This window comes from Peromyscus californicus, unplaced genomic scaffold (assembly GCF_007827085.1).
Source record: "Peromyscus californicus insignis strain IS unplaced genomic scaffold, ASM782708v3 Scaffold_10__1_contigs__length_136768540, whole genome shotgun sequence".
NCBI lineage: Eukaryota > Metazoa > Chordata > Mammalia > Rodentia > Cricetidae > Peromyscus > Peromyscus californicus.
Window position 1 is genome coordinate 136,048,508 of NW_026294391.1, and position 19,280 is coordinate 136,067,787.

At 36.2% G+C, this 19,280-nt stretch overlaps 1 protein-coding gene across 6 annotated transcripts in view; it reads left to right on the plus strand.

Annotated features, from left to right (window-relative positions):
* Positions 1-19,280, plus strand: part of Brcc3 (BRCA1/BRCA2-containing complex subunit 3) — a 117,852-nt gene that overhangs the window by 94,172 nt on the left and 4,400 nt on the right. The window contains exons 10-16 of one of the 6 annotated variants that reach the window (XR_008219383.1): positions 133-254; positions 473-503; positions 9,113-9,239; positions 14,267-14,305; positions 14,869-14,976; positions 15,693-15,881; positions 17,535-17,580. The exons of 1 other annotated variant lie outside the window; for it this stretch is intronic. Coding sequence is in view for 3 of the 5 variants with exons in the window: in XM_052742800.1 (XP_052598760.1) it covers positions 133-254; positions 473-503; positions 9,113-9,239; positions 14,267-14,305; positions 14,869-14,976; positions 15,693-15,707 (442 nt within the window). In the remaining 2 variants the exon portion in view is untranslated. 4 more of the 6 variants (XM_052742800.1, XM_052742807.1, XR_008219392.1 and 1 more) reach the window with 4 other exon arrangements.

Consider the following 19,280-nt stretch of genomic DNA (forward strand, 5'->3'; position numbering starts at 1 on the left):
AAATATCCCTTTATTTATATTCATTTACCTTTAATTTGAAGTCTTATTCATTTGTAATGGGTACACACATAAATGGCATTACTGTACTGACACATATTTAGTTTATGCTTTTATTTTTTCTCTTATTTTCAGGTTATTTTGTCCACATAATTTGTTACAACTCCCATTATTTTCACAAGCTTGCAAATCTGTTGGAGACAAACAGCAAGGTGAAAAAGTCACAGCAAACAACTTGGATGGCTCACTTGTAGGAAGTAAGAATATTTTTTGAGACAAAGTCTTACTGTGTGTTCTTGACTGGTCTAGAATTTAGAGATTCACCTGACTCTGCCTCCCTTCTCTGAGTGCTGAGATTAAATGTGTGTGCCACCACACCCAGCTGTAATCATCTATTTTTACAATGAATATTTTAATGAATTTAAAAAATATGCATATGAAATGATGTAAAATTTGTGTTTGTTTCATGAAACAGATCATACCTTTGGAGAAAGCCCCATTAATGAGTAAGTTTTTTTTATTCAAAAACATATATATATAGTAGAAAGAGACAAGACTAACAACTAGAAAATAATTTTCAAGTTAGGTACAAATTTGTCAGAAAGCTATAACATGCAGATTTCTTAAGTGATTAGAATGAAAACATTATTTGTTATGTACTATCAACAATATTCTTTGTAGAATTTCTTCCTACTCTCTCACAATTCCTTCCAGTTCATTTAAATATTCTAATTTTTCAATGTATGTTATAAATATTGACACTCTTCATTGTTCTTTGTATCCTTAATTATTTTCTTTTGTAACATAAAGTATATTAAATTAATGATGCTTATTTTCAAGCAAAGACAATAACATTATTAACTGGAATTCCTAAAGATCATAAGAGAAGTAATGTTAATTCAAATAGTAAACACCTAAAATTTCAGTCAAAACCACCTGGTGAATGGAACTGAAGTAAGGGAGATAATTAACAACTAATAATATGAGATATAAGACTGAAGACAAGCTACAGAGACTAAACAGGATAGAGAGGACTATCACATAATAGTAAAAGGCAGTATTTCTGAAGGTATAAAATATTAATACCATATTTACTGAGCTATATATGTGTAGCAAAATTATTACAAATATATGGAGAGCTTGAGAAAAATAAGACCATAATGGGCAATTTCAAACTTCTTTTAATTATTGAGGAGATCTAAAAGAGATGATAAGCAAAGACAAGGATTTCAATAAAATATAATAAATATTAGTAACAAATTTGAATGCACATGTATGAATCTTCATTTTCTTCAAAGCAATGCTATATTTTTCTGTCTTAAAAATATTTAAATCGCTGGGCGGTGGTGGCGCACGCCTTTAATCCCAGCACTCGGGAGGCAGAGCCAGGCGGATCTCTGTGAGTTCGAGGCCAGCCTGGTCTCCAAAGCGAGTTCCAGGAAAGGCGCAAAGCTACACAGAGAAACCCTGTCTCGAAAAACCAAAAAAAAAAAAAATATTTAAATAAAGAGTTTTACAAGATGCATTCTTTCATCATACAATAAAATGAGAACTGAATAATAGTAACTCACTGTGAAAATCTTGGTTACTTAAAACCTTAAAAAATACAGTTATCTTGATGAGGAAATCAAAGGAAATTTATTAACTATCTAAAGGCAGTGTTTTAGCCTGTTTTTTAAAGATTTATTTATTTTATGAATGAGTGCACTATCTGCATATACAACTTTATGCCAAAAGAGGGCATCAGATCCCACTATAAACGGTTTGCTGGAAATTGAACTCAGGACCTCTGGAAGAGCAGCCAGTGCTCTTAACCTCTGAGCCATCTCTCCAGCCCTCTTATTCTAATTTTTAAAGACAAGATTTTATGTAGTGTACACTGGCTTTGAACTCATTATGTAGCTGAAACTGACCTTAAAGTGATTCTCCTGGCCTTACCCACCATGTGTTGGGATTATAGGTGTGCGTCATGCCCAGCTTTTTAACAATAAAGAAAGAAGCAATCATCATACCAAAGCTAAGGAGAACTAAAATTGAAAGGAAAAAAAGAAACTATTTTTTATGTTTTTGCTTAAAATTGTTTTAACTTTTTTCTTAAGAAGGTGGAAAATTATAAAATTAATTAGAGAGATTCCTGCCTCTAGGACCCAGGCCCTGGGACATAACCAGGCCTGGGAACTCCCACCCATCGCTGCCCCAGTTGCTGGCCAGCAGGGAAAACTCCTGAGGGCAGGCTCCCTCACCAACCCCTCCCCCCCAAATGGACCCTGCAAACTACAAGACCCATGCCCTATGCCAATACCCATCCTCCTACGACCACAGTGGCTTCCTGAGACATGGAATCCACCAGCTCTCATTGGACCAAGAGAGGCTTACTGAGACACAGAATCTGCCAGCTCTGACTGGACCAAGAGCCCTGATAAGAGCAGCACCCTGAGCCACAGAACCGGCTAGCTAGGATTGGACCAAGAGCAGCTCCATGAAATACAGAATCTGACAGCTCCAATTAGACTAAGAGTTAAGTTTGGACCTAGAGGGATCCCCTGAGATACAGACATAGCAAGCACAGATTGGACCAATAGCAGCTCACTCAGACACAGGCACCTCTTGCACCTATTGGAGAAAGAGATGGGTAGACACCAGTGCAAAAATACATACAACAACATAAAAATGTGGCATCACCAGAACCTAGTAGTTCTACAACAGCAAAACCTGGACATCACAACATAGAAGAAGCAGAAGAAAGCACCCTTAAAAATAACTTCATGAAGATGCTAGAGGTCTTTAAAGTAGAAATGAAAAATTCCCTTAAAGAAATTGAGGAAAATACAAACAAAAAATTGGAAGAAATCAACAAATCCCTTAAAGAAAGCCAAGAAAACCACGAAAAAGCAATTAAACATGTGAAGGAAACAGTTCAAGACCTGAAAAGTGAAACAGAAACAATGAAGAAGACAAAAACAGAGAGAATGCTGGAAATAGAAAATCTGAGTAAATGAGCAGGAAATAGAGATGCAAGCATAACCAACAGAATACAAGAGATGGAAGAGAGAATCTCTGGTGTAGAGGATACAATAGAGGAAATAGATTTGTCAGTCAAAGAAAACACCAAAGCCAAAAAAGTCATAACACAAAATGTCCAAGAAATCTGGGACACCATGAAAAGGCCAAACCTAAGAATAATAGGGATAGAAGTAGGAGAAGAACACCAACTTAAAGGCACAGAAAATATATTCAACAAAATCATAGAAGAAAACTTTCCCAACTTAAAGAAGGAAATACCTATGAAGATACAAGAAGCTTTTATAGAACACCAAATAGACAAGACCCCCCAAGAAGTCCCTTTGCCACATAATAATTAAACCACTAAACATACAGAATAAAGAAAGAATATTAAAAGCAGCAAAGGAAAAAGGCCAAGTGACTTATAAAGGCAGACCCATTAAAATAACACCTGACTTCTCAATGGATACTCTGAAAGCTAGAAGGTTGTGAACAGATGTGATACAGACATTAAGAGGCCACAGATGCCATCCTAGACTGATATACACAGAAAAACCTTCAGTCTCCATAGATGGTGTGAACAAGACATTCCAAGACAAAACCAGATTTAAACAATATCTATCCACAAATCCAGCCCTACAGAAAGCACTAGAAGGAAAATTCCAACCTAAGGAATTCAGATACACCCTTGAAAACACAGGCAATAGATAATCCCACACCAAAAAATACCAAAGAAGGAATTAAAAACACTACCACCAAAAGATAACAGGAATTAACAATCACTGGTCATTAATATCCATTAATATCAATGGACTCAACTCACCTACAAAAAGACACAGGCTAACAGAATGGATGTGAAAACAGGATCCATCTTTTGCTGCATACAAGAAACATACCTCAACTTCAAAGACAGACACTGCCTCAGAGTAAAAGACTGGGAAAAGCCTTCCCAGTCAAATGGACTTAAGCAAGCTGGTGTAGCTATCCTAATATCTATCAAAATAGACTTCAAACTAAAATCAATCAAGAGAAATTGAGAAGAACATTACATACTCATCACAGGAAAGATCCACCAAGATGAAGTCTCAATTCTGAACATTCATGTCCCAAATACAAGGGCACCCACATTTGTAAAAGAAACATTACTAAAGCTTAAATCACACATCACACCCCACACATTAATACTGGGAGACTTCAACACCCCACTCTCACCAATGGACAGATCTGTCAGACAAAATCTTAACAGAGAAATAAGGGACCTAACAGATGTTATGACTCAAATGGACTTAATCAATATCTACAGAACATTCCACCCTAACAAATATATATATATATGTTCTTCTCAGCTACCCATGGAAACTTCTCTAAAACCACATGCTTAGTCACAAAGCAAATCTCAAAAAAAATGGAATAACTTCCTGTATTTTATCAGACCACCATGGCTTAAAGTTAGAATTCAACAACGAAAATTACAGAAAGCCTACAAACTCATGGAAACTGAATAATGCTCAACTGAATCACCAAGGTGTCAAGGAAGAAATAAAGAAAGAAATTAAAGACTTCCTAGAATTCAATGAAAATGAATGTACAACATACCCAAACTTATAAGACACTATGAAAGCAGTGCTACGAGGAAAGTTCATAGCACTAAATGCCCACATAAAGAAGTTGGAGAAATTTCACCCTAGAGACTTAACAGCACAACTGAAAGCTCTAGAACAAGAAGAAACAAACTCACCAAGGAGAAGTAGAGGCCAGGAAATAATCAAATTGAGGGCTGAAATCAATAAAATAGAAACAAATAAGAACAGTACAAAGAAACAGTGAAACAAAGAGTTGGTTCTTTGAGAAAATCAACAAGATAGACAAGCCCTTATCCAAACTAAACAAAAAGGCAGAGAGAGAGAGCATCCAAATTAACAAAATCAGAAATGAAAAGGAAGACATAACAACAGAAAATGAGGATATCCAGAGAATCCTCAGGTCATACTTCAAAAACCAGTACTCCACAAAATTGGAAAATCTAAAAGAAATGGACAATTTTCTGGATAAGTACCACATACCAAAGTTAAATCAAGACCAGATAAACTATTTAAATAGACCAATAACCCCTAAGGAAATAGAAACAGTCATTAATAGTCTCCCAACCAAAGAAAGCCCAACACCAGATGGTTTCAGCACAGAATTCTACCAGATTTTCAAAGAAGAACTAATACCAATACTCTTCAAATTGTTCCACACAATAGAAACAGGAGAAACCCTACCAAACTCCTTTTATGAGGCTACAGTTACTCTGATACCCAAACCACACAAAGATGCAACAAAGAAAGAGAATTACAGACCAATCTCCCTCATAAACATTGATGCAAAAATACTCAATAAAACATTGGCAAACTGAATCCAAGAACACACCAAAAAAAGTATCCACCATGACCAAGTAGTCTTCATCCCAGGGATGCAATATATGAAAATATATGAAAATCTGTCAATGTAATACACCATATAAACAAACTGAAAGAAAAAAAAATACACGGTCGTCTCATAAGATGCTGAAAAAGCATTTGACAAAATCTGGCACCCCTTCATGATAAAGATATTGGAGTGAACAAGAATACAAGGAACATACCTAAACATAATAAAGCCAACAGCCAACATCAAATTAAATGGAGAAACTTAAAGCGATTCCACTAAAATCAGGAACAAGACAAGGCTCTCTGCTCTTTCCATATTTATTCAATATAGTACTTGAAGTTCTAGCTAGAGCAATAAGAAAACAAAAGGCGATCAAAGGTATATAAATTGGAAAGGAAGAAGTCAAACTTTCCCTATTTGCAGATGATATGATAGTATACATAAGTGACCCCAAAACTTCTCCCAGGGAACACCTACAGCTGATAAATACCTTCAGTAATGTGTAGCATGAATCTTAAAAGGTCTTATTAATGAAAACAAACCTGGAGCGAGGTACTGGAGCTGGAAGATCAGAGAAGCAGAACAAGCCACAGCTTCCTCACCTCGCCAATTCCTCAGGTGATCCCGTTTCCTCAGACTGGAAGCCTCTGTGTCCTCATCCAGAATGAATCTCAGCTGAACTGCTTCTTGAAATCCTGGAAGCTTAACCAGCCTAGTTTCTGGTTTTCATGCCTTATATACCTTTCTGCTTTCTGCCATCACTCCCTGGGATTAAAGGCTCACTTTCTGGGATTAAAGGCATGTGTCGCCATGCCTGGCTGTTTCCAATGTGGCCTTGAACTCACAGAGATCCAGAGGGATTTCTGCCTTTGGAATGCTAGGATTAAAGGCGTGAGTGCCACCATTTTCTAGCCTCTGTATCTAGTGGCTGTTCTGTTCTCTGACCCCAGATAAGTTTATTGGGGTGCACAATATTTTGGGGAACACAATATCACCACAGTTATATGGCAGAATACAAGGTTAACTCAAAAAAATCAGTAGCCATCCTATATACAAATGAAAAATGGGCTGAGAAAGAATTCAGAGAAACATCACCCCTTATAATAGCCACAAGTAATAGAAAATACATTGGAGTAACTCTAACCAAACAAATGAAAGACCTGTATGACAAGAACTTCAAGTCTCTGAAGAAAGAAATCGAAGACGATATCAGAAAATGGAAAGATCTCCCATGCTCATGGATAGGTAGGATTAACATAGTAAAAATGGCAATCTTACCAAAAGCAATCTACAGATTCAATGCAATCGCCATCAAAATCCCAACACAATTCTTCACAGACCTGGAAAGATCAATACTCAACTTGATTTGGAAAAACAAAAAACCCAGAATAGCTAAAAGAATCCTGTACAATAAAGCGACTTCTGGAGACATCACCATCCCTGACCTCAAGCTCTACTATAGAGCTATAGTGATAAAAACAGTTTGGTATTGGCATAAAAGCTGACATGTGGACCAATGGAATTCAATTGAAGACCCTGACATTAACCCACACACATATGAACACTTGCTTTTTGACAAAGAAGCCAAAATTGTACAATGGAAAAAAGAAAGCATCTTCAACAAATGTGCTGGCATAACTGCATGTCAACGTGTAGAAGACTGCAAATAGATCCATATCTATCACCATTCACAAAATTCAAGTCCAAGTGGATCAAAGAACTCAACATAAATCCAGTTACACTGAACCTTATAGAAGAGAAAGTAGAAAGTAGTCTTGAACCCATTGGCACAGGAGACTACTTCATAAATATAACACCAGTAACACTGACACTGAGGGCAACAATTAATTAATGGGACCTCCTGAAACTGAGAAGCTTCTGTAAGGCTAAGGACACGGTAAATAAAACAAAACAACAGCCTACAGAATGGGAAAATATTTTCACCAACCCAACATCTGACAGAGGGCTGATCTCTAAAATACATAAAGAACTCAAGAAACTAGACAGCAAATTACCAAATAATCCAATTGGGATGCAGGTTTAAACAGAGAATTCTCAACAGAAGAATCTCGAATGGCTGAAAGACATTTAAGGAATTGCTCAACATCCTTAGTCATCAGGGAAATGCAAATCAAAAGGACTCTGAGATACCATCTTACATCTGTCAGAATGGTGAAGATCAAAAACACTGAAGACAGCTTATGTTAGAGAGGATGTAGAGCAAGGGGAACACTCCTCCACTGTTGGTGGGAGTGCAAACTTATACAGCCACATTGGAAATCAGTATGGTGGTTTCTCAGAAAATTGGGAATCAACCTTCCTCAAGACCCACCTATACCACTCTTGGGCACATACCCAAGGAATTTTCAATCATACCACAAGGACACTTGTTCAACTATGTTCATAGCAGCATTATTCATAATAGCCAGAACCTGGAAACAACATATATGCCCCTCAACTGAAGAATGGATAAAGCAAATGTGGTACATATACACAATGGAGTACTACTCAGCAGAGAAAAACAATGATATCATGAAATTTGCAGACAAATAGATGGAACTAGAAAAGATCATTCTGAGTGAGGTAACCCAGACTCAGAAGGACAAACATGGCATGTACTCACTTATAAGTGCATACTAGATGTAAATCAAAGGATAACCAGACTACAACCTACAACTCCAGAGAAGCTAGCTAACAAGGAAGGCCCAAAGCTGGACTCATGGATTGCCCTGGGAATGGGAAATAGATGAGATCTCCATGAGTAAACTGGAGATGAGTGGTAGGCAATAGAGGGTAGGGGATGGAGGATGAGAACATAAGGGAATGGGATGGCCAAACTGGAACAGGGTTGGAGTATGAATAAAAAATAAAATTAATTAGAATATAAAATTTGTAAAGATAAAAACTAAATTAAATTGAAAACAAAAATACAAAAGTTATTTCTTCATAACATTCCTCAAACTAAATGCCTCTGATTAATTTGAAAAAGAGGATATAGCCAAGTGTGGTCTTGCATGTTTTTAATCCCAGTTCTAAGATGCTGGAAGATCACAAGTTCTATGCAAACCAAGGCTACAGAGAAAATTCTAGTCCAGCATGGGTTATATAAGATTTTGTCTTCAAAGCTAGGAGTAAGAGGAAGCACTTCAAGAAGAGAAGGAGATAAAGGAGGAGGAGGAGGAATTAAGACTTACTAATGTATCATAGATTTACAGTTGAACTTTTTAACCTTTAAAGAATAATTATTTCAATTCTAAACTATGGGTAAAAGGGAAGACCTTCAACTCATTGAAAAAAAATATGTGTTTAATACCAAAAACTCTCAGACATAGAATAAAGAAAAGAAACTGCTGACAATCTCATGTTATAGTTTGTGCCTTAAATGCATCCAATCATCTTATGTGTTGAAGCCTTGGTCCCCAGTACAGCAGTGTTGAGAAGTAGGGCACTTGGAGATGATTGGATATTAAGTATTCTGATCTACTTCTTTCTGCTAGGCTTCACTTCATAAGGGTTTTATCATCTCCTGCTAATGCTACAGCCTGGAGAAAAAACTTCCAACAGATGGTCCTTTGAGGGACATTTAAGGTCTAAAATATAGCAAGTAATTTTATAGTTACGAAGTTTATATTGAAGTCTATTCTGGAATGATTTTTGTATGTGAATATCTAATTTATTAAAGATATTATTTTATCATTAGAATTGACACGAAGGAGCCTCAGCCTTCAGAGGTGAATATGAGTGGTGAAATAAAATGGGAATTAAATACTTATACCTGTATATCAACCATCTGGAATTCTAAGCCCATTCCACTTGTTCCCGGCATGGTAACATTTGTGCTATATCATTTCTTTTAAATTTTGATATATATGTAAAAGATAAAAACTTATATCAAGGAAGTAAATATAGAAAGAAAATTTCTTTTTATTCAGCACTTATGTATTTCATTCATATTTATTTCAAACATATTCAACTTTCATAAATGAAAACATGAAAATTCAAATTTAGGATATTTCTTCCCATCACAGAGTCTTCCACTATTTTTCCCTGTTTATTAATCATCTGTTAGGTTCAGGCACTGTGCTGAATGGGAGAAATAAAAAATAAACTAGGAACTTGAATCTATTTTCTAGGAGCTCTGCATATGGCTAGACATATCACCAAATAATGATATTGAAATCGATAATTTAAGAATGTGTGATACTATACAAGGAATGTTGGTTACTTTCATAAAAGAGTTGAGTAGGACATAAAAAGAAATGAGGTGAATTATAAGTCACTGGTTGACAACTGGCAGAATGTTTTTACATTTTAGAAAATACACAAGGTATATCATACCTTAGGAATAATGGAATTGCATATATCAATCAAACAAATTAATATTACTGGAGCAAAAATACAAACATGACTGAGTATGAATTTTTGAACTATGCCTCATATGGTTCAGGTGACTATGGTTCAGGTAACATTTGGCAGCAAAAAAGGGTTGTCACAAGTATAACAAACTTGTTTTCCAGAGCTTTTTTTCATATCAGAACTGCACAAGTCTACAATCCTTTGTTTTAAATCTTTAGTGACAACTGTGTTTTGAAACTTACCATGTGAATGGGATAAATAGCTGGTTCTGCTTGGCCTAGTGTACAGGCTATGCTACCTGAGCTATGCCTGGGAGTGAGAATGGTGTGGTGGGCTGGAGCCTTGAGCACTCACCAGGTTAGGCTCATGTATGGGCTGTGCAACCAAGACAATGACTGAAGTTTTGGGATGGTATGAGCATGCAAGAGTTCATAGACTCTTGAGGCTGGGCCAGTACACAGGATGTGTGACCTGGGTTAGGCCTGGAGGTTGGTTATGGTACAGGTTGGCTAGGGTTAGGTGGACTCCCCAGACTGGGCTGACACACAAGATGTAGAGCTTGGGTTAAGCCTTGAGGTTGGATATGGCACTCTGGCAGGTTAGGGTCAGGCAGACTCAAACTCAGACTGCATACAGGATGTGCCACCCAGAGTAGGTCTGGAGATTGAGAAGGCCACAGGCAGGCTAGAGTACAGGGAACTCACCAGACTGAACCAAATCATATGATATGTGATCCAGGCTATGCCTGGAGGATGAATATGGCCTCATTGAGGTTTTTTGTTGATTTTCATTTTCACTTTTAGTTTCCATTTGGTTTTTCCTCTGTATCTTGTATTTCTTTGTTGATGGTTTATGTTTTAATTCATGAGTGTTCATGATTACTTAGTAAATACCTTTTATGAGTCAGTGTGAGGGATTCTTCCTATAACTCCAGCACTCGGTAGGCTAAGAAGTACATGAGTTTTAAACTAGGGTTTTAGAAAAAGACCCTATCTGAAAAAGCCCAAAAAATTTAATGATAGTTACTTTCTTCTCTTTGTCAGGTCTTTCTATGATATGTGCCATTTTTTGATTAGTCTATGTTGAATGTCTATTTCTGTGCAAATTAAGATTTTTTGGTAGCTCTTTATGTGCCAAATAAGTTTGAATTGTGTTATGTACATTTGACTATTACTTTTTTGATATATCTTTTGATAGATGTTATGGAGAAGGTTTAGTAATCAGAGTTTTTGCTGTGCTTAGGGTTAGACCCACCCATACACAAGTAGTGGAACTTGTTGCTGATCTGAGTTCATGAACAGCTAGCTTCTCTAGTAGGTAGATACTGCCCACTTGTATGATTGAGTCATATCAATTGTCTCAAGTGTTAATAAAATGGAGAATTTAAAGAAAAACAATTTTGCTGTCCTTGCCCTCATAGAGCCATAGCTCCCCATCATGAGAAAGAAATCTTTTCTTTCTCAGATATTTGGCTCTTGCAAAATGATATTTGTGTATTATCTCTGCCTTATTTCACTCAACATGTCTTTAGGTTTACCCATATTGTAGTATTGGTCAAAATTTCATCCTTTCAAAGTTATTTATTTAATTGACAAATCATAATTGCACATTTTATGTAGTACAATGTGAGGTTTTCACATATGTATATATTATAGAAAGGATAAATCAAAATAACTTACATAGTCTCCACCTTACCACAGATTTTTCTTATATGGGGAACTGAACCTAAGGCCTCATCCTGGCTAGGCAAATGCTCTCTCACTACTACATCCCTAGCCATATTACACTTTGTCTTAGTTAGGGTTTCTAAGTTTGCTGTAAAGAGACATCATAACCACAGCAACTCTTATAAAGGAAACATTTAATTGAGGTGGCTCACTTACATTTCATAGGTTAAGTCTATTATCATTATGGTGGGGAGCATGGTGGCGTGCAGGCAGACATGATGCTGGCTACATCTTGATCAGAAGGCAACAGGAAGTTGACTGTCTCACTGGGAGTAGCTTGAGCATAGAAGACCTCAAAGCTCACCCCTACAGTAATATGCTTCCTCCAATAAAGACACACCTACTCCAACAGAGCCACACCTCCTAATAGTGCCTCTCCCTTTGGGGGCCTTTTCTTTCAAACCACCATACTCTTTTTGATGTGAGAATGTTTAAAATTAATTCTTTCATAAAGTTAAGAAGGAAGTAATTTTAGTGTATTTGCTGTCAAGCTGTAGATCAGAAAGAATTTATGTCATAGTGGTTAAGATTTCAGGCTATGGTTTCAGACTCTATGAGTCTGAAAAAAGACAAAGCTTTCTTAATGTATGTGATCTTGATAAGGTATATAATCTTTCTATGCCTCAGCTTTCTTACCTGTAAAATAGAGATTAAAACATCACTTACCTTGTATAATTGTTAAAATGATTTAAAATAAGGTGGTAAAAATAAACTACTACATTTAAATAGGTAATACATGTAAGATACTCAGAATGGTACATAGGTCATAATAAGTACTCAAAAACATTAGCTAGAAGTGCAATGGATGGTGGTGGTAGTGGTGGAGATGATGATAGATGATATTTTGTGGCACAGTCCTCCCTCCCATTATGATATGAAGCATAAACAATTACATTTTATCACCTTAGCCCTCAGGGAAGATTATATACATAGGAAGCAATAAGAAGCAAGGATAATGAGAATTTTCTAATAATAATAATGAAGATTATCTAGGAATATTATGGAAATAGTTCTACCTTGAAAGAATGTTTAGATCCTTTGTCTACCTCTTGTTATTATTGTCAAGCTTTTATTTACATATGATTCACCTAGAGGTCTTGTTAAAATGCAAGAGATCTGGAATAGAGATTGAGACTCTAAATTTATGCCAAGCTGATGTTGATTTTTATGGCCCATGAGTTACAGTTTGAATAGCAAGGCCTAATGATGAATGCCTTGTCATAGTTACAGAATATTAGCACTATTAATGAAAATTATTCATTAATTTTAGTTTGGTACACACACACACACACACACACACACACACACACACACACACACACAATTTCTATAGCAGGCTTTCTTGGACCACCAGCCCCCAAATAATGACAGGGAGATTTATTAATATGAATGCTCAGCCTTAGCTTACACTTGTTTCTAGCTAGTTTTTTTTAACTTAAATTATCCCATTTCTATTAATCTATGTGCGGCCCCAAGGCTCATTTACCTCATTTACGTACTGTCCATCCTGCTTTCCTGCTTCCTCCATGCCTGGCTGGCTGCTTTTCTCTCTGCCTGCCAGCCCCACCTATCCCTCCTCTGCCTACCTATTGGCCATTCACATCAATCAGGTGCCTTAGGCAGGAAGGTAAAACAGGAACACATATTTACATAGTTAAACAAATGCAAATAAACAAATGCAACTCATCTTCACATAGTTAAACAATTATTCTGCAACACAAACAAATGTAACACAACTTTACTTAGTTAAACAAATATTCTATTCCACAACAAATTTCTGGTATGAAGGAATTTTAAGTAGTGAAATTAGAAGCCATGGAATAAGAGTACTTTGGGAAGGATCAGAGAAATGATACTTCTGCCTTCCTATTCAAGACCATCTGGATAATCCCCGGCACTCTGGAGTATGTCAACGCTCAAAAGTCATTACATATCATGTTATATTACATAGGAATAGACAAAAACTAAGAAAAATATTGAGACTTTTTACTGCAATTGTCCAGAATTAATTAGTTCTTTTAAAATTAATTCTAATTAAGGTTGAGAACCATGCATCTTGTTGTGCTCATATTACTTTGCTTTTCATCTGCTGTGATGCAAGTCATATTATCTTTATTTTTACATTGTATTATGCGTCTAAAGATAGTATAACTAAAGACTTTAAGTGAACACTGAAAAATTAATGGAGTTTTACTTATTGGAGGTGGTGTGGCTGAAAATTTTATTTCTGTAATTTTGTTATATTATTCATATGATGCCAAAAGAAGAGTCATAGCTTCTTCCTTCTTAGCTAACTGCATATTTCACTTGTTTTCCAAGTGAATTCCTACTCCTCAGTAAATTTGAGCTACTTTAAACTCTTCTTTGGCTTCCAAGATAGTACTAACAATAATTGGATGCCTTTAAACATTCTATGTCTGCCATGTGCAAAGAAAGATCATTATCCTAACTGTAAAAAACTCAGTATGAATCTGTTCTCAATACTAACTATGTAGCATACTATTTTCTGTATCTTATAATATAATCATGTCTTACATAATTGTGGGGAATTTATTTTGGGAAATGTATCATTAGGCTGTTTTGTCATGCAAATATCATAGTGTGCTTACACAAAATTAGAAAATTATGTTAACATTACTGAGATAATCTTGTGGGGTCACTGTTGTATATACATTCAATTACTGGATGAGATGTTGTTCTGCAGTACAATTTGTATATTTTTTTATTAAATATTAGTAGAAAATGTATAGTAATTGGAACTTTTCTTCAAGGAAAAATCTCCAGGCACTTATGCACTGACTTCACAGCAGGTACCTATGTCCTTTTTAAAATATTTTGGATGTGTTTGAAACCTTAAACACAATAAGCCATGGGAAAAATGACAGAAAATAGAAGAAATACCTTAGCTTTGAATGTCTTTGACCTGACGTGCCTGTCCTGTCCTTACCTTACTACTTAGATCAATAAACTTTCCACAACCTTCACATTAACCCTACAAAAGTGGTCCTATACTCACACTAAAATATTTCGCCAAAGATATATGCATACCAATATATAGATTTCTGTTCTTTTTCTATGAATATTTTAAGTCTAGAGATGGCAGTTTTGTTATTGTGACAAATTCTTTATATACTTTACTTTGTGATTAATTCATTATTGCTTATGAGAATGATTCATTAAGTCATCCCCCTTACACTCTTTCATTAGCATCACCTTTACAGGTTTATTGTTTTCCTTGTGTTTGGCATTTCCTTCCCTTGGCATTAGTTGAATGTAATATTTACATTAGAACAGCCACTTGTCTGTCCTCTTGGTACTATGGCATTAGAAAATCAATTAAAACAAGGTTTTCACTTTTCTTTTTTACTAATAGGTTCCAACTTCCATGGAATCTCCTCCCATAATGTCATCTAGATCCATTATTTATACTAAATATGATTTAAAGACCAGCAATCTTCCCATTCGACGCCCAGGTTACCAGGTATATTTGAACTGTTGTTGCTTAGAGCCTTGATAGAAATGAGAAATTATTGGAGGCAGGACCTAGTTTTATAATGGGATTTTTATAAAGTAGAGATTTCTCTGTATTATTACTCTTTTGTAAAAGATAAAACTAATTTTATCATTTCCTGTATCATAAAAAGATACAAAAATGTGCTTACCTAGCACAGAACTTTATAAGCTTGTGTTATTAAACTTCATCTGGATTCTTCTATTTTCAATGGTCTTTTTATTCATCCATTCATTTATTCATTCAATAATTCTATGATTAGTGATGGAGGTAATTTAGACTGAACATTTCAGAGATACCTTTCCAGAGGACTGATAAAACGATGAATGGTAAGATTTAGAAAATAGACAGCCAGGCAATAGTCATATATGGGAACTCAGAAGAAGGGATAATCAATTCAAAGATGGAAGGTTCCAGGACAGTGAGTAGTGAATGATGAGGACAATTTCAACTAATCAATGTGTAAAGGATGAAAACTCAACATCACAGTCAGTGTATATTGGCTCAGAGTACTGTTTTCTAGAAAACAAAGTTTTTCTTCGATCTTTAGCTTTCATTCTTGAGCATCTTCCTAACAAAGCTTCAGGTATTAGATAATGAGAAAAATAAAATATTCTTAATTTATTTTTATAACCAAGGAGACAGGTATAAATGATAAAAGGGTTTTTTTGCTTTCTTTTACTTAGATGCAGTTCAAGTAGAGGCAACAAAGCAGAACAACTCAGATTCAAGTGGAAAAATTATGATCTTTCAACAGGCTGAACTGAACTGAATCATCCTCATCTTCCAAATTCAATAAACACAACCCTGGCATTCGATAATCTTGAGGCTATTCAATTCAATATTTTGGAGATTAAGTACTCTATTTTGTTTCAGTAATTATCCTAATTTTCTCTATTAAAATAGTTTTCTATGCAGCATGTATTTTAGCACAAGTTAAATTATATAAAAGTTCTTGTAATTTTTGTTTGGATAATTTCTTTAAAATTTGCCTTTGAAATACTATAAAAATGTTGTGGGATATTTGATCACAGTGTGTGAAAGATGTCTTTAAATGTCCTTTTTAAAATATTTTGGATATGTTTGAAACCTTGAACACAATAAGCCATGGAAAAATGACAGAAAATAGAAGAAATACCTTAGCTTTGAATGTCTTTGACCTGACGTGCCTGTCCTGTCCTTACCTTACTACTTAGATCAATAAACTTTCCACAACCTTCACATTAACCCTACAAAAGTGGTCCTATACTCACACTAAAATATTTCGCCAAAGATATATGCATACCAATATATAGATTTCTGTTCTTTTTCTATGAATATTTTAAGTCTACAGATGGTTTAATAAAGAGCTGAATGGCCAGTAGCTAGGCAGGAGAGGTTAGGTGGGACTTCCAGGAAGAGATAGGAACTCTGGGTTAGAATGTGGCACAGGGGATTTTACCAGGGAGACATGGAGGAAATTGGACATACAGAATGGAGGACAGGTAGAAAGCCACATGGCAAAACGTAGATTAATAGAAACAGGTTAATTTAAAACTGTAAGTGTTAATATTAATAATAGTAGTTTTTATTTAGATTCAGCTACACATTTACAAATTCTTTATTAACCATTCTTTTTGTATTAGGATCATATCTCTTCATTGAAAGAACTCTTTTAGATGTGCATTTAATGTAGTTATGTTGGTGATAAACTCAGGTTTTTTTAATCTGAAAATAAAGTTACATTCTCTTTTTTTTGAGAAAGTGTCTTGCTTTATGGTCTATGTTGGTTTTGAACTTTATGATCCAAGCTGGCCTCCTTAAAATTCTCCTGTTTCTCCCTAGTTTCTGGGATAAGATACCACTATGCCCAGCTAATACTCACTTTAAATTTTTTTTAGTGGTAGAGAAAGTTTTAATTTTCATTGTTTTGTTTTTAGTTATCAAAATCATATATAAACTAAATACCAAGGCTTCCCAAATTGTACAAATCTCATCTAACTTTATCATGTATTTTATTTTTGCTATTTTCCCCCCTCCCTTTCCCCCTCCCAACTCTTTCTTCTCCCCACTCCCTCTTGAATTCATGGCCTCTTCTTGTATGATTATTATTGTATTTTATATAAACATATATAACTTACTGAGTCCATTTCATGTGGTTCATATTTACATGTATTTAGGGCTGACCATTTAGGATTGGGCAACCTATTAGGGAGCTTGCTCTGGAAAAAGATTATTCTCCCTCCCTCAGTGAATACTGAGTAGCAGGGCCATATGAAATTTCCTTCATTCCCATTGGCATGTCCTCTGGTGTGGTCATTATGCAGGTCTTGTTTAGGCACCCACATTGTTGAGATTTCTTGGATATCATATCCCTGTCATGTCTAGAACTCACTATCTTGCAGCAGGTGTTCTGATCCTCTGTTCTTAGAGTCTTTCTGCCCCTCTCTTCTACTATGTTCCCTGAGTCTTAAGTGTAGGAATTGTGTTGTAGGTGTACTAATTGTGGCTATGCACCCACGGTCACCTATTCTCTGCATTTTGATCAGCTATGGATCTCTGTCTGCTGAAGAAGAAGAAGGAGGAGGAGGAAGAGGAGGAGGAGGAGGAGGAGGAGGAGGAGGAGAGGAGGACGAGGAGAGGAGGAGGAGGAGGAGGAGGAGGAGGAGGAGGGAAAGAAGAAGAAAAGGAGAAGAAGAAGAAAAGAAGGAGGAGAAGAAGAAGAGAAGGAAGAAGAAAAGAAGAAGGAGAAGGATGAAGAAATTGTTTTTAACCCTTATTTGCAGAAATATGATTTAGGAAAGTGGTAGTAATAATTTCTCCTCCAGGGCCTATGATTTCTCCAGCCATTGGTAGTTGAGTAGGTTTATAGTACTCTTGTACTGAGCAGGCCTTATATCCAATTCGACAGCTGTTGGTTACTTCCAAGGTATACGTGTCAATATCACACCATTGGGATATCTTGTTGGACTAGTCATTGTGGTTTTCAAGCTTAACAGCTGGATAGAACTACTGATTACCTTTCTCCCTTGGCAATTTGCTTAGGACCTTCTTATACAATGAGAGCTATCTTGGGGAGGAGGGGGTTCAGGTCAGTATCAGCTTGATTCCTCTGTCCTGTGTCTGAAGTGTATGGTGTCTTCAGCAATAAGATTTTAACCTTCAACTTCTGGAAGGCAACCAAGGGCATTAGCAATGGTTTATATTGTTGTGTGGGTCTCTTAGATTCCCAGACCAATAACTTGAAAGGATGTTACCCTTATTTGGTACTGGGGTATTTGTTAGTCTATGGCTCCTAGGGGTGAGCATTATCACCCCATGTGGCTTCATTTCATTTAAACCATATACACATGTGTATATGTATACACATATTATATTTATTATATTATTATATGCATTTTAAGTAAGCTTATAGAGCAATGTTTCCCTATGACTTTTCCCAACATTCTTAGGGTTATTTAGCTCTCCTTCTTCCCTCTTCTTCTGTATTATTCTCCCTCCCCTTCCACAGTTGTTATCCTCCCCACTTTTTCCTTCTCCTTTATAGCACCTGTATCCTACTATTCCTCTCTCTAGAGCTTTTCACTCCTCCATAGCCTCTACTTTGCTGGCTTCTGCTGTTATTCCAGGTTATATAATCAAATCTAAGAATCCAGAGCTGGGACCCACAAATAAAATGCAACATTCAACATTTGTCTTTCTGAGTCTGGGTTACCTCATTTATTTATCAACTGATGAACAATGAGATTGCTTCTATTTCCTATCTACTGTGAATGGATCTGCAATGAACATGTCTGAACAAGTGTCTGTGGAGTAGGATGTCTAAATCCTGCTGTGGGATGTTCTGTATGGCAAATGTGTTGCTGATTAGTCAATAAATAAAACACTGATTGGCCATTGGCTAGGCAGGAAGTGTAGGCGGGACAAGGAGGAGAATAAAGCTGGGAAGTGGAAGGCTGAGTCAGAGAGACACTGCCAGCCGCCAAGATGACGAACAGCATGTGAAGATGCCGGTAAGCCACGAGCCATGTGGCAAGGTATAGATATATAGAAATGGATTAATTTAAGCTGTAAGAACAGTTAGCAAGAAGCCTGCCACGGCCATACAGTTTGTAAGCAATATAAGTCTCTGTGTTTACTTGGTCGGGTCTGAGCAGCTGTGGGACTGGCAGGTGAGAGAGATTTGTCCTGACTGTGGGCCAGGCAGGAAAACTATAGCTACAAAATCCTTTGGGTATGTGCCAAGGAATGGTATAACTGGGCCATATGGTAGATCTACTTTTAGCTTTTAGAGA